The 15,567-nt window shown below is 52.7% G+C and overlaps 1 protein-coding gene across 1 annotated transcript in view; it reads right to left on the minus strand.

Moving 5' to 3' along the window:
• Positions 1 to 14,198, minus strand: part of ST14 (ST14 transmembrane serine protease matriptase) — a 38,107-nt gene extending 23,909 nt beyond the window's left edge. The window contains exon 1 of the mRNA XM_036276696.1: positions 14,065 to 14,198. Coding sequence (XP_036132589.1) covers positions 14,065 to 14,145 — 81 coding nt within the window. The 5' untranslated portion in view covers positions 14,146 to 14,198. The remainder of the gene's footprint in view (positions 1 to 14,064) is intronic.
• Positions 14,199 to 15,567: the final 1,369 nt, after the last annotated feature.

The following is a 15,567-nucleotide window of genomic DNA, read 5'->3' on the forward strand; positions in this document are numbered from 1 at the left end:
GATCACCATCCCCATCCAACTTACTGGAGCGATAGAGGAGATGGTCCAGAAACCCAGCGCATGTGGAAGCCCTGGAGAGGACCGTATTTTCTGTTGCTTTAAGCACACCAGTGCAAGCGACACCTCCTCCCCAAGGACAGTGGCTGTCCAAAAAAACTGATTTACAAAAGCTATTTGATGATATAAGAAAGACCCTTGCCCTGGCCAGTTTGGCTCAGCAGCAGAGCACCAGCCTGCGGATCAATGAGTCACGGGTTCAATTCCGGCCAAGGGCACTTATCTTGGTTGTGGTTCATCCCCAGCCCTGGTCAGGGTCGTGTGAGAGGCAACCATCGATGTGTCCCTCTCACAATGTGTCCCTCTCATGTTGATGTTTCTGTCTCTCTCCCTCTTTCCCTCCCACTCTATCTGAAGATAAATAGAAAAATATCCTTGGGTGAGGATTGAAAAAAAAAAAAAAAAGACCCTTGCCCTGGCCAATTTGGCTCAGCAGTTAGAGCATCGGCTTGCGAACCCAAGAGTCGTGGGTTCGATTTCAGCCAGGGGCATGTACCTCAGTTTGGCTTTGTCCCTGCCCCAGTTGGGGTCATGCAGGTGGCAGCCAATCAATGTGTTTCTCTCACATTGATGTTTCTCTCTCTCTCTCTTTCTCCTTCCCCTGCCCCCCCCCCCACTTGATCTGAAGATAAATGTAAAAATATCCTTGGGTGAGGATTAAAAAAGAAAGACCCTTGCAGTCACCTGACTCCCATTAAGTAAGAAACTCCCCAGAGCTGAAACCGAAACGTTGAGCAAACAAAACTCTGTGCAAGTCAACCAAAGAATTCTCCACTTGACAGGGACCTCCTCCTGGCTCCCACTCCAAACTCCTTGGGGTCCACGCTCCCACTGGCTCTGGGGACCAGCAAATCCAGAGCTAGACTATTGTCACCGGTAGTTCAGAGTGTGGGCCTCACTACAGAAGAGCAACTGGTAAGTGTTTACATTTATAATGACAAAAATAATACTAACTATCCAAAAATCCATGCAAGACTCCAATGAAGGCAGATGAGGAAAAAGAAATCTTTAAGCTAGACGGGTTTTTTTTTTTTTAAGAATTGTTGCTCATTTAGCTAAGGCTGGGTGTGACCTCCTGGGAAGGGAACCTGAGAACAGGAAAGGTCACTCAGAGTCCTGGGAGGTACCGTGAAAGACCATCACATGGCAACTGGGAACCTGCTTTTGCTGCTGAAGATCAAGGTCAAAGGGCAGGTGATGTCACTGGCTGGAAACAAAGGTTATTGCTCAGACCAGAACAAGGCTGACTGGCTTCACCTGCCACTGCCAGTTCTGCCATCGGCTGGTGGCAGGTGCTGTTCACGCACAGGTTCGGTGACTCGGTGTACCCACCACCAGACGGGATGGATTTCAATTCCATGATGTCATCACTGTCACTGCGGTCATTAGAAACCATGAAATACCCCTGAGATTGTCCAGACAAGAAAGGACAGCTGGGAATCTGCAATGGTGCTCCGAGCAGAGAAGGCAATCTGCCGCACTCAAAGATGCACGCCGGGCCCTGGCCGGTGTGGCTCAGCGGTTGGAGAGCCGGCTCCCGGACCAATGAGTCGAGGGTTCGATTCCGGTCCAGGGCACGTACCTTGGTTGTGGTTCGGTCCCCAGCCCTGGCTGGGGTCATGCGGGAGGCAACCAATCGATATGTCTCTCTCGAATCAATGTTCCTCTCCCCTCCCACTCTGTCTGAAAATAAATGGAAAAATATCCTTGGGTGAGGATTAAAAAAAAAAACAAGATGAGTGTCTTCCTTTACAAGAAGAAAGACCAAGCCACATAACTCTCATGGCCGCTCCCTGAGGCCAGCCCCTGTTAGATCCTGCCACAGGCCCCCGGGACACAGCGTGGCTCAGGGCCACCTGAGACGACAGCACCTAAGTGAAGCCCCCACGCGTACCTTCCTCGGTGATGCTGAGCACAGCGGGAGTACATGGCACTGAGACAGCAGAGGGGAAACTGAGAGAGGTCTCTTTTTCAAGTGGCTGATTATGAAGGGACCCTGTCTCTGGGCAGGAGAGGCCTTAGGATGAGCTCTCTCTACCTAAGTCACCACCCACACAGGAAAACTCGGGCAGCTGCGGCCCGAGAGCAGCCAGCCCACGGGCAGGCTCCCGAGAGCAAGGCTTCCCCGCCCTGCTGCTGTTGCAGCCCAGCCCAGCACACTGACCAGCACAGACAGGACACCTGGTTTGTTCATCACAGGATGACCGAAGGGATAAATGAGAAGGGAAAGAAATCCCACATCAGAATCCTCCACCCACTCACCAGCCCAGACGACTGATCTTATGGGAGGCCAGGTTCTCAGGAGCCACCCAGCATCTCCCAGACTGGCCTGGGCATGCAAACACCAATAAAGAATAAAATAAAACAAGCACAGAGCTTGCCCAGCATGCAGACTCCCAAGCCCCTCTCCGTGGGGATGCTGACACAGCAGTCAGGAGAAGGGCCCAGGTTCTCTTAGGAACTTAGCGCCCAAGGAGCTGGTTTCCTCGAGACCCCTGGCCTGGCCCACCCCTGGCCCCACAGTGAGAGGTCACGTTTCAGGTTCGGTCTGCCTGTGTGAGCCACCAGCCGGGATGCCGGCACCTGCTAGACGGGGCTGGGCTTTGCTTCCATGCCCTGGGGCCCTCCCACGCCCCTCGAGTGTCCCCGCCTGCCACCAGAGTTCCTGAGACACACACGCCCAGCCGAAGTCCAGCCAGCTGGCAGTGGACTTCTACACCCTCTGCTTCTTGTTGCCCAACCCTCTCACCCTTGCCCTTTGACCCCGTCACTGCTTTCCCACCAGAAGGAGCCCAGATTACCTAAGCTCTGTGAGCCCAAGCCATGTGGAGACACAGAAAGCTGCCCCCCGCTGACAGTTCCTAGTGGAGGAAATCGAAGCTGTGCACACCTGGTCAGAGCCGGAAGAGAAGTCCCTGGGGGCCTGACTCAGCCAACTGAGCTGTGTCAGCCAGAAACCCAGGGGCTGGGCCTCTGCCAGCCAGCGTGAAACTCCCACAGGCTTCTCACCTGTGTTCCCCTCAACTCCCGGCCCTGCCCAGCCCTGCCCACAGAGCACGGTCCCAGAACCACAGACCTGCCACAAGCCCCCCAAGGGGACAGACAACAACTCCCAATACAAGTCCCTTCTTTCCCTTTTGAGGGATTGGGGGGGGTGACCTACATTAGGTGTCAGGCCTGGGAACTCTGAGCCATTGGTCTCCTCTCTAAAAAGTGGGTTAACAACCCCTTAGAGCCTTCTAAGTAGAGGTGTTGAAAACAAATGAGCTGACTCATGCTAATGACAGGGGCCTACCTACACTCTCCCTTCAGTTTTGATTTCTCCACCTACCATCCATTCATCCGCCAAAGCCAGGCAAGGCCCCTTCCTCCTCTGGTCTGGTGGAGCAGCTGGAGTTCAAGTTAAAACATTACAACAAAACAAAACAAACGAAAATAACCCTTAACAGCACAAATCCACCTCGCGGCCTCAAACAGCCAGGCACAGCAGACCCAGGGAGCCCCAGGGAGACACATCCAGGGCCTCCTGCCCCGGCTCCCCTTGTCCCCTGCTCTCCCTCGCCGAGAAAGGCAGGGACTGCGCTGGGGGAGAGAGAGAAGCCCCCTCTCCCACCACGTGCAGCTGCAGAGCCGTTTCCAGCAAGGCCAGGGCGTCTGCCGGACCGCGTCTACGCTCTGGGTCTCGGTTTACCCATCACGGTCCAGTCGTTCCAAAGCACTTTTTCAAACATTAAAATCTTGTTTCAAATGCAATTTATTGCAGCATCTCAGAACAAAATAAACAGACTGGTTGAAGTAACAGCAGGACCTTGTCCTTGGGACACTATCCCAAAAGACAGAGACAGGTTTCAAGACCGCCGAGTGAGAGGTACCTGCCCAGGAGCCTCAGAGCAGCGTTGGGAGGGGTCTCCTCATGGGCCGAAGTCCACAGGACACCAACTGTCACCAAGCGGCTTTCACACCCATCTGGCACAGTTGCGAGGGGCAGAGGTCACAGCAGACATAGCTTTGTGCATCCTGGTGCCATGTTAAGTGCTTTTAATCTATGTCACCTCTGATTCTTACAACCAGGTTTCACATTTAGATGAGAAAATGGGTTAAAAGAGGGTCACTTATCAAAAGCCCAGATAGTTAGGAAGTGGCAGGACTGAATTCCAGACCCAGGTCCGTCTGACTGCAAAACCAGAACTCTTCTCAGGACACCTGCTGCTCCGCAGGGGCCCATTCCCACCCCCACAAGTACACCGAGAAGATTAACTGCCTGAAAGAGCTAAGAACTACCTGCTACAAAACCCACAGCTTGGGCCAAGGGGGGAACATGCTGTGCCCAACTCTGCATACAGACTACCACCCCTTCACCTCGGATCTAGGGGTGCTGACTGCTCCCACCTTTCACCCTGTCCCCAGCCAGGAGGACCCCAACCCTGTATGAAACGAGAAGGCTGGTCCCATCCTGCCCACTCAGAGTGGCTCAACTCCCCTCACCACCTACCAAACCTGCCTGCCCTTGAGGGCACAGCTTGAGGCCAAGCCCCTCTAGGAAACCCCTGCAGACCACCTCAATCCACACTACTTCCTCCTGGGACCTCGCCTACCTTATGCCTGCACCACCCACTTGGCATCAATGCCACCCACTGCCATGGTGAGCAGACTAGGCAGCCCTCAGAGGTCAGGGTGTCCCAGTTCCTATTTGTTCTGCTTCTCTCCCCATCCCTTTACCCTTGACCTTGCCAGAGTTAGCAATTGACTGGTTGATGGATTCATTCATTCACTGAAAGACTTCTCTGCATAGCGACTTAGGTTATGTACCCAGAGCTGGGACAGTCTCCCAGGCGCCAGGCCCAGGGAACCTTCCACTGTGTGGAACTTTCCAACTCGGGTTGGGTGCTAGAAGGAAGGAGAATGCTCGGCTCATACCCTAGGGTTCTGCTTACAGTCCCCCCCCCCAAGTTTAGACTCTCCCAGGCTCTTTTTCTCCCAGTCCCCAGTTAAAAGGTACCCCTAGGATACACCCTCTTTTTGTAATTCCAACCAGAGAATCCCAAGTTCACCTTCCACCCCAATGCCCCAACACCCCAACGCCTGCCACCCTGCCCCTTCCTTGGGCTCTTGGATCCCACGAGGCCGGCACCAGCCTGTCCTTATTTGCCAGAGGTCCTCGTCCTGGCCCCAGAGCTTCCCACCTTTCTCCCGCAGAGCACCAGACTCCAGGAGCAGAAGCATCTGCCTGCGGCGACAACCCGGCGTTCCCCCAGAAACTCAACTGCAGGAACAAGAAGGGAAGGCAGCACCATGTAACTTCTTTTCATTCTTTTCCTTGGAGGCCACATTTTTATTTCATAAGCTAGTGCTTTTCTGATGATTGAAATTTTTGTTGAGATCATCATAGAATCATGTACAGTTGTAAGAAATAACACCGAGAGATTCCTTGCACATGTTGCCCAGTTTCCCCTAACATCTTACAAAACTATATCACAGTTTAGCTGGTGTGGCTCAGTGGTCGAGCACAGACCCATGCATCAAGAGGTCACCAGTTCGATTCCCGGTCAGGACACATGCCCAGGTTGTGGGCCCGATCCCCAGTGTGGGGCATGCAGGAGGAGGCCAATCGATGTTCTCTCTCATTGATGTTTCTATCTCTCTCTCCCTCTCCCTTCCTCTCTCTCTAAAATCAATAAAGGAAAAAAAAAAAATTAAAAAAAAAACTATTATATTACCACAACATTAAAATAATCCATTGATCTTATTCACATTTCCCATTTTTCTTGTATTCACTCGTGTGTAAGTATTAAGTTCCATACGCTTTTATCACTGATACAATTTCCTGCCTCCCCCAGTACAGTCAAGATTCTGATCCCTCCTGCTGCCTGGGTGTGACCTGCCCACCTCCCTTCTGGCCCCTCCCCACCAACCTGGCCTCCAGTTCTAAAGTTGTCACTTCAAACATTATAGAAATGAATTATCCAGTTTATAAACTTTAGGGATTGCTGGCATTTTTCACTCAGTAAAATTCCCTGGAACATGACTGAAGCCATTGCATACATCAGTAGCTTGTTCCTTTTCATTGCTGAGTAGTATTCCACGATACATCTGTCTAACCTTTTTAACAGCTATCTTGGCGAACCCAAGGATCTGCAGAAGTAAGTGGACAAGCCCCAAGGCCATCTGCCTTGGAATTGACTGCATTCCAAACATCTCTTCCACCTCTTGAGTAGCTCCCAGGCATGTTGGAGCTACGAGCAAAGCTGCTGATTGGGTAAAAGAATTGAATATGCCACCAGGAAAGCACCACTACCAAGGGACAGTGCCTGGACCCAAGTGCAATACAACCCAGACCCTATGGTGGAAGTAACAGGATAGGAGCCAGAGGAGGACTATGCAACTGTATCCTTGGAATTTGATTCTTAGGGTTGGGACAATTTTTAGACATCACCCCTTTTCCCATCCTCCCGCGGCCATCCTTTCTGGGGGAAACAGTACTTTCATTTAGTGCCAACATGACACGTTCTTCCTCCCCAAAGTGTGGTCAGCATCACCATGAGCCCCGCACGTGAGCCTGGCAACGGAGCCGCCTGACTTCTGCACTTCGGGGAGGCTCCTGAACGACTCCAGGCCACGCACGCCGAGTCTGCTCCTCCTCTCGCCAAACACACTCAGCCTAATCGTTTCGAAATCAAAGTATTTGGATCATTTTTTTAATCCTCACCTGAGGATATTTTTCCATTGATTTTTTAGACAGAGTGGAAGGGAGGGAGGGGAAGAGAGAGGGACAGAAACATTGGTGTGAGAAAGACACATCAACTGGTTGCCTCCCGCAAGACCTCCACCAGGGCCAGGGATCGAACCTGTGCCTTGACTGGGAATTGAACCTGAGACCCTTCAGTCTAAGGGCCAGTGTTCTAACCAATGAGCCAAACCAGTCAGGGCAGAAATCAAAGTGTTTTCTAAGCCTCTCGGCATCTGGTTCAACCTCATAATATTGGTAGTTAGCAATATTCCCATTATAACATGGGACCCAGAATTCAACAGCATAATCCAAATGAGGCTTGACCAGCATGGTCTCCATGGGAGTGGTTCATCAATTACCTCCCTTCTCCTGATCAAGCTATTTCCATTAATATATTCAATTAGCACACACAAATAATATAATAACAACTAAAGAATGACATAGCCACTTGACGAAAGCTTATGCAGCAATCAAAAATGTTTTTTAGCCCTGGCCAGTCTGGCTCAGTGGTAGAGCATTGGCCTGCGGACTAAATAGTCTTGGGTTTGATTCTGGCCAAGGGCACGTACCTCGGTTGCGGTTCGTCCCCGGCGCTGGTGGGGGTCATAGGGGGGCAACCAAGCGATGTGTCCCTCTCCCATAGATGTTTCTCTCTCCCCTTCACACTCTACCTGACGATAAAAATGGAAAGAAAAGCATCCTCGGGTGAGGATGTTTTACAAATACATTTTTTTAAATGTTTTTTAAAAGAGGAGGTAATGATATGGAAAAATTACCTAAAATACAATGTTAAATGCAAAAAAAGTCAGAAAGCACACAGGCCCTTTCCATCCTTCTAAACAGCTCAGGTGTCTCCTCTGAGAAGCTCCCAAGCGGGCCCCACCCCCAGTTTGAGTGAGATGACTTCCTCCAAGTTTCCTAGCACCCCCATCACACCTCCCTCCCAGGCTCAGTCTCAAGGTAAACCACCTGCTCCTTACGGATGGGGAGGGGAGTGGATGGGAGGCTGTGTCGTGGGTTAAGATAGTCAATAAATGTGTGATAAATTAATTAATTACAACCATGTCTTTAGTTCCAGAATAGGAATGACATTATGATTCATTTGGGGAAGAATCATGTACACACATATATTAACATCCAAAAAGTACATACTTGTGTATGCATAGAAGACGTGGGAGAATATAAGACGAACTATATAGGGAGGTTATAAAATCTGGAAGAGCCCTGGCCGGTTTGGCTCAGCAGTTAGAGCATCAGCCTGCGGTCCGGAGAGACCCGGGTTCGGTTCCCGCTAAGGGCACGTACTTCGGTTGCAGTTTGTCCCCGGCCCTGGTTGGTCATGCAGGTGGCAGCCACTCGATGTGTCCCTTTCACGTCGATGTTTCTCTCTCTCTCTCTTCCTCTCTCTCCCTCCCACTCTATCTGTACAAAAAGTGGAAAAATGTCCTCGGGTGAGGATAAAAAATAAAAATAAATAAATAAATAAAATAAAATCTGGAAGAGAATTTCAGAGGAATTTCACCTTCTACTTTGTATATTTCTGTTATGCTTGGCTTAAAAAGAAAAACAAACAAAAAACTTTTGTAGTTAGGGGGAGAAAAGCAACTCCCTTCAGAAAACATGCATAGGCAATACCAAGTTAGTGAAATGCTTCTCTAGGGTACTGTCCCCGACTTCTAAATTCTTTCTACTTATCTCAGCCATATTTTTCTTAAGTATGTATATATTAGCCTTTTAATAATCATTTAACGTTATAACCAAATAAAAATATAGGGGGGATTTACTTTGGATTCTAGGAGCCACGTTACATGCCTGGCTTTTCCTGAGCTTGGCGTCAACTCTACATTCTGAGTCTCCACCTGCCCTTCATCACCCTGCCTACCTCATGCTCACATCACCACAGGGAGGTGGTGGCTCTTGTTCCCGTTGTCAGGGTGGTGCAGTAAGCAGGTGACTTATTCCTTACACAGATAGACACGATTCTGCTAAGCGGGTGACTTATTCTTGACACAGGTGGACACGATTCTGCTTTTGACAACCTATCCAGCAGACTGTCCCCATCCTTCTGACTCATAATTAAGTCACCCAAGGTATGACCTTCCCCCCCGCAGGAGGGTGTCATCCATCTACAAAGATGATAAGCAAATGCTCCAAGACCTCATCAGAGTCGCTGCTAATAAGTGGTGCGGAGCCCAGGGAGGGGTCAGCAACAGCTTGCAATGAGGTGGAGCCATAAATGGACCCTCTTGGCACAGTCCTTCAATTAGACACAAACCTACCAGATCTTGCCGTGCCCCTGCCCCCATCCTCCACCATGCCCGGCAGACAGGAGGCTGATACAATGCCTTCGCAGAATACAAATTGTTCTGTACGTAACAACAAACGAGAGAAAATATATACATAGGGTAAGAATGGGAAAAGGCATGAAAAATGTAAGAACCTGATTTGTTGGCTTGAAGGGGTGAATTTTTAAAAATTTAAAAATATCCATTATGAGGTCTATTCATGTATATAATAAATAAAAGTACATTTTGTTCAAAGCCTTGTTGAAAGCACATCCCTGGCCGGACTCCTGGTCTACCAGATGAGTAACCCATCAAAGGAAGAAACCAGACGAGTTAGGTGTAAAAGGTGTTTAGTGGACTTGTGTCGGCGCCTGGTGCTCAGCACTCTGTTTAATGATGTGTTCTAGGATTTTGCTGGGAATATGCATCAATCGCCATCACCTGTGGAATACAGTTGTATAATGGCATTGTGGTTAAAATCATAGGCTTTGAAGTCACAGATGGAGGTTTGACTTCTTGTTCTACCTCTGCCTTTGGGCCATTATGTAAATCCTTTGAGCCTCAGTATTCTCATCTGTAAACTAGGCATTTCTTCCCACACAGCTGCTGTGAGCATAAACAGAGGTAATGAATTTAAGTGCGCATATTTAATGATGGGAAGAATGACTGTCATCAAATTCCTCTCTTTTTCACCATCAATACCATCTCAAGAGACAAAAGAGCCAAGATTTTGACTAGTCAGAGAACTATCACAAAGACTCTAAGGGTTCTGTTGGTAGGCCTGAAAAGAACAAGCAAATTCAGAAAATATGAGATTCCAAGACATAAGTTTAGTAGGAGCCTGCGTCTAGAAAAGTTTTTAATAAATAAAAAAGGGGCAATTATTGGCCACAAGCGCCAAGCAAACCCAGACACGCGTCTCACCGCTGCCAGCCGGTGACAGTTCTGAGAAGCCCAGAAGTTCCCACCCTTATTCCCACACTACACATGCTGCGTAATTTTGCTGAGCCCCAGGCAGCTCAGAAACATCCCTAGAAGAGAAATTCAGTTTCTTATTCAAATCAGATCAATGATTACCCTTAGTAACCTGTCCCTCCCTGGGCCCACAGGGCCGACACCCCCGTCTTGCACTACAGCAATCCAGGTAAAATACAGCAGAGCCAGACGACCTGGGTTCAAGCCCCGTTCCACTACTGTTGCGCTCTGTGACCTTTGCCAAGCCTCCCTGTGCTCCATTTTCCCCACCAATGAAAGGGTGGAACCCCAGCACCGGCAGGCGGAATACAGGGTGTTCAGCAAACGCTGGCAATGACAGACGTACTCGTGCAAACCCTCCAGTGCACGATGTCAGAAGCAGCAGCAGCCAGAACAGGAACTGACAGCAGGGGAACTTGAGGACCACAGTGGCCACATGAAGCGGAGTGCCAGGCGGGGGCTGTGACGATACGGCCCCTCCGCCACCAAGCCTGCTCAGGGCAGATCCACCCACAGTGCATGCCTCGCTGTGTCCTGAGCGAGGGCCATGAATCCCAGTCTTCCCAGGACCGAGGGGGACAGAAGCCACCTGAAGAAGGCAGGCTGCTTGGCCATCTGTGGCACCTGTGAGGGAGCCCCCCGGGGAAGAGCAGCTGACTACCCCCCGCTCTTCCCTCCCACTCTGCCCACATCTTCCAGCACTGAGCCTCTGGAGAGCCCCAAGAAAGAAGAAAGTTGTTCCTGGTTCTGTTTTGTATGGTGGGAGGGGCGGGAGTAAATAAGAAGGAGAAAGGGCCAAGTAGCTGGTTACATGGTCTTGGCACACTTTTCCTTTCCATAGAGGACCTTCTCACAGTAGCTGTGTAAAGGCAGGGAAATGAAAACGGGGATCATAGGAGGGTCTCGGTGGCTGGAATAGGTTCCCCAGCAGTCCTCGGGGGACTCCCTGTGTTCAACAGGGCAGGTGCCCCTTCTTCGAGGTCAGCGCCCCACTGACCACCTGGCCGCAAGCCTCTCTGCACGCGTCCATTCTACTAACCCACAGCACCTTGCTGCTCGCCTCAAGTCCTTCCTCGACTCACAAATTCACAAATGCCTTTCATGCAAAGCGGGCCTTTTAATCCTTGTAACAAACCTCCAACATACATGCCACCCCCATTTTATAGCCACAGAAAGGAAGGCTGAGAGATTACGCAGCATCTCTGAGATCACCTGGTAGGAAAGTGGCGGCACAGGTCTTGCCTCCATGTTGGTCATCCTGCCATGTCACAGGCGGCCTCTGGCCCAATTCACCTACTCTGACTCCTCAAGCCTGGGTGGGCTGCCCGTCTTCCGTGCCCGCCCGGGGTTTCTCTGGAATGCAGTTTTTAGCACACAGAATTTTATTCCCTGGCGCCCACACTACACTGGCTGTTCCCTGAAGGCAGAGACTATAACTGGGATCTTTCCCAGTCTGTTGCCCTGTAACTGACACATGCTCCATCGGTGGGTATCTAATAAATATCTGTGAATACGTGACGAGTGAATGTTTGACCTATTAACAAAGAGATGACTCTGAATAGCCAGAGCTGTACAGCCCAGCCCCACGACATCTGACTTCTCAATCCTGGTTTCCATTCACCGAGGGCATACCAAGGCTTACACGGGGCAATCCGGACCTGACAAGGAACCAGTGGGTGCCGCAGCAACTTCATGGCCACCATCACATATTCAGCAGAGGCCAGAACACGCAGTGAGGCCGGCGCCCCAGTTCTTGCTAACAGTCATGGTAATTGGCAGCTATACGCCTGCTCTCACACAGGCAGGGCTCACACAAACCCCAGACACGCTCAAGCACCAGGGCTCCAGAGGAAGTGGGGAGTATTCTGAAGGGGGCCACTTCCTGATGCATGGGAACAGGCAGGGGTGGGGCAGTGGCTGGAGTCATCAGCCTTGTGAAGGATACAGCCAGACACAAGTACCACCAAGTAGAACCTTTCCCAGAAGCAACTGCAGGAGCTGGCATGACCTACTGAGGCTCTGTGGACACGGAGGACAACGCCAGGGGAGGCAGCCACACCTCCTGGTCAGGGGACAAGAGTCTGCAGACCCTGACTGCAAACATCGTCGGGTGGCCCAGGGACTGAGACAGCTGGTGAGGGAACGGGCTTTGGGCCCAGCAAGCCGCGTCCTGCACACACATTGTGTCTGCTTACACACACCTCTTAGTGTGGCACTCAAGGCTGTAAGTTCCCGAAGGGCAACAACCATGTCTTACTTGCCTTAGAGAGCCCTCCCTGCCTCCGTGCCTGGTCAGAATGAGAAACATAGCTGGTTCAATGGAGCTCGGCGGGAGAAAAGACCGAGTGATTCACATAAAGAAAATTTCCAAATCGGAAGTGGAAGGAAGAGCACAGCGGGGTGGAGAATGGATGAGCGTCACAGAACAGGAGAAAATGAGCAGGGCCGAGGGGAAAAGGAAGCACGGGCTTGCAGGTGACAGGAGACATCAGTGGGCCCCTGGAGCTCAGGGCAGAATGTGGAGGTGGGCCCCAGGCCTGGCCAGGGCGGGAGGAGGGGGCATAGGCAGAGAGATGACTCAGAGGAGACTCCAGGAAGACCCTGCTCTCCCAGTGCCAGCAGGAGAAAGTCCCAAAAGAGAAGTCACAAAGCAAAACCGCCCTGAAATAACAAATACCAAACAGCAGGCTCTCTGCTGAGGAGGCTGGAGTCCAGGGCCTCAGTAGGCAATTACCAAGGGCTCATAAACATGGCAATTACAGAAAGGAAAACAGAGAGCATTCATTCATCCAGGTGAAGCTGGCTCCATCGGGCAGAGGCTCACAGAAGCACCGGCCCAGCCCCCAGGCCGGGCTTGCTCAAGAAGGAAGTGGAAAGGGAAGAAACAAGTTCTATCCGTGGTTCGGCTGCTGCAAGCTGCCTAAGCCAAGATGATGCCGGGAGAAAAGGAAGGGATTTTGAAGGGCTCCAAATCTGACCTGGCATGGGAGCGATGGCACAGTTCGGGGCGGAGAGGACGTTCCTGGGCGCAGGAGCAAAGGAGAGAGCAGGGCACAGGTGGCCCGTCTTTTGCAGTGGCGAAGCTCCCTTACAGAACAGCCCCTGACGTTCAGTGTCCACTCAGTGCTAGTCCTCCCCTGGCCTTCCAGGAAACTGGGGACCCCGCTGGGCAAAGAGGTGGAGATTTGACTGCCAGTCCTGCCTGAGCGCTGCCACCCAGGTGTGTCCCTCAGTAAGGTAAATAACAACCCATCCCCAGTTCACCCTTAACATAATGTCTTTGAGATCTCTCGCATCTCTCATTGTCCTTCCTGCCAAATAAGGGCCTCAGCTTCGCTGTCTTCTAGAAGGCTCAAGACACCTGTTCCCACATCCCTCCCCATTGTCACCTTCCCAAAAAGCCGTCCTCTCTTAGAAAGGCCCAGACAAGCCCCACCCTGGAGTTTTTAGCTCCAGGCTCCATGGATCCCAAAGCTCTGGTCTCCCAGGTCCCCTGTGCAGAGGGCATAAAATGCCTCTGGTCAGCAAGGAGAAGACAGATTCCTGAAGAGCCCAAGGAAGGCTAGGACTCCAAAGTCCCCTGGAAACCTCCTTTCTCCCACCCGAATCACCCACTCCAAGTCTCCGCCCCCGGTTCCTTCTGGGGGTGCTCTGATAGTGCGGAGCCCACGGAGGGCCCTAGGTGGCCCCCTTTTTTCCTCGGAGATTGGCATCTCCCAAAACCGGAGCCTTCCCGCCCCCTCGGAGGCTGGCGCGCAGCAGGACAGGTACCAAAGGTCCTGGGGCCAGGCACCCGCCAAACAGGAAATTCCACCTGTCGGGCCAGCACCGCGGCCACAAAGGGGCAGTGGAGCGGTGCCTGGGCCAAGACAAAGCCAGCGCGGCGGGGGCCGGGCGCCCTCTCGGCCGCCCAGCTCCGGGACACACCCGGCGCCCCGGCCCGACGGCGCCCGCGGAGCCCGCGCCCCTCTTCCCGGCCGGAGGGCGCCCTGACTCCCCGCCGCCCGGGCCCTCGCCCACCTCCGGCCGCGAGCTGTACTTGAGTCCCGCGCCGAGGTCCTTGGAGCCCCCTCCGCCCTTGCGACCCCGACTGCTCTTCATGGTCCCGGCGGCCGGTCGCGGGTCTCAGAGGCGGCGTCCCCGCGGGCGGCCGGCTCCCATCGCCGCCGGGTCGGGGTCTCCGGAGACGCGGGGCGCGGGGCCGGGGCGGTGCGGCGGTGCGGACGGTGCGGACGGTGCGGGCGGTGCGGGCGGCGCGGCGGTGCGGGCGCAGCGGCGGGGCTTCCGGAGCAGGCGCAGCGCCCGGCCGTGCGCTCGTCGCCCTCCCGCTTCCTGTCCCGCGCAGGTAGTTTCAGGGTGTGGCCTCCCCGGACCCGCCCCGCCGGCCACTCTCGCCTGCACCTTTCCCAGACCCGCCGCCGCTTCGCGGCTCCCGCCTCCCGCGGAGCCTCGGGAGCCTCCCCCCTGCGGGACAGGGGAAAGAGGGCCACCGGCCTGAGGGTGGCGGAGCGTAGCAGGGGCCCCCTAACTGCCGGTGGCCATTAGCGCCCACTGTGCCCGCACGCAGGGGACGGCGCCTAACAGCAAGCTGCCCGCGCGCTCGTTCTCCCCGGGAAGAAGTGCCTTTTCCCTTCTACCCACTTCCCGATGCCAACCATGGTTCCTCTCCCTCCCTCTTGAAACTTCAGCCTCCACCGGCTGCATGGCTAGGTCTCGATTACCACCTCTCCAAACCCAAACAGAACCGGACTGCCCGGGCAGCCGCCCCGTGGCCAGCAGCTGCCCCTTTGTCATTGTTAGAGGCCTGGCTGGCCTGCTTCCAGCGCTCCCCGGGGGAGCCACCCGAATCCTCAGCTGCCCAACCAAATGCCCTCTTGTCTGTTCCCAGCGTCCTCCACGCGCTTGCAGCATCTGACAAGGATCGATCCCATTCTCCATGCCCACCCGCCCTGGATTCTGGTCCTACTCTCTGGCTGCTAAACCCACGATTTCCAAAGTCCCCACCCCCCTCCGGTTCCTCTACACATTCTTGGTTTCTCCTCTTACGGCTTCAGCTAAGTAACACTGCCTTCCTAGCATCAACACCATGAAGCACTGGCGATTCTGCACTAACGATGGCCTGGGAACCTCTCCATTTGTGTTCTACTGGTATTACGTAGTCAACAAATATTATTGAGCACATATTATATGCTAAGCACTCTTCCAGGTGCTGGGAAACAAGAGTAATTTTTTTTTTTTTTAATCCTGCTTTGTAGTCCACAAGCCCGGGCTTCCTTTCCAGGTTAGCTAGCCCATCTTTCAGTTTCCTCTGGTTAGAATAGCATCATCCCCATAGGCTCAGAACCCTGGAATCATCTTTAACGCCACCTCCTCCTTACATCTGCTTTTGTTGTTGTTGTTGTTAATCCTCACCAGAGGATATTCTTTTCATTGAGTTTTAGAGACAGTGGAAGGACAAAAGGAGAGACAGAGAGAGAAATATTGATGTGAGAGAGACACATCGATTGATTGCCTCCCACATGC

The sequence above is a fragment of the Molossus molossus genome, unplaced genomic scaffold (genome assembly GCF_014108415.1).
Source record: "Molossus molossus isolate mMolMol1 unplaced genomic scaffold, mMolMol1.p scaffold_m16_p_22, whole genome shotgun sequence".
In the NCBI taxonomy this organism is placed as follows: domain Eukaryota; kingdom Metazoa; phylum Chordata; class Mammalia; order Chiroptera; family Molossidae; genus Molossus; species Molossus molossus.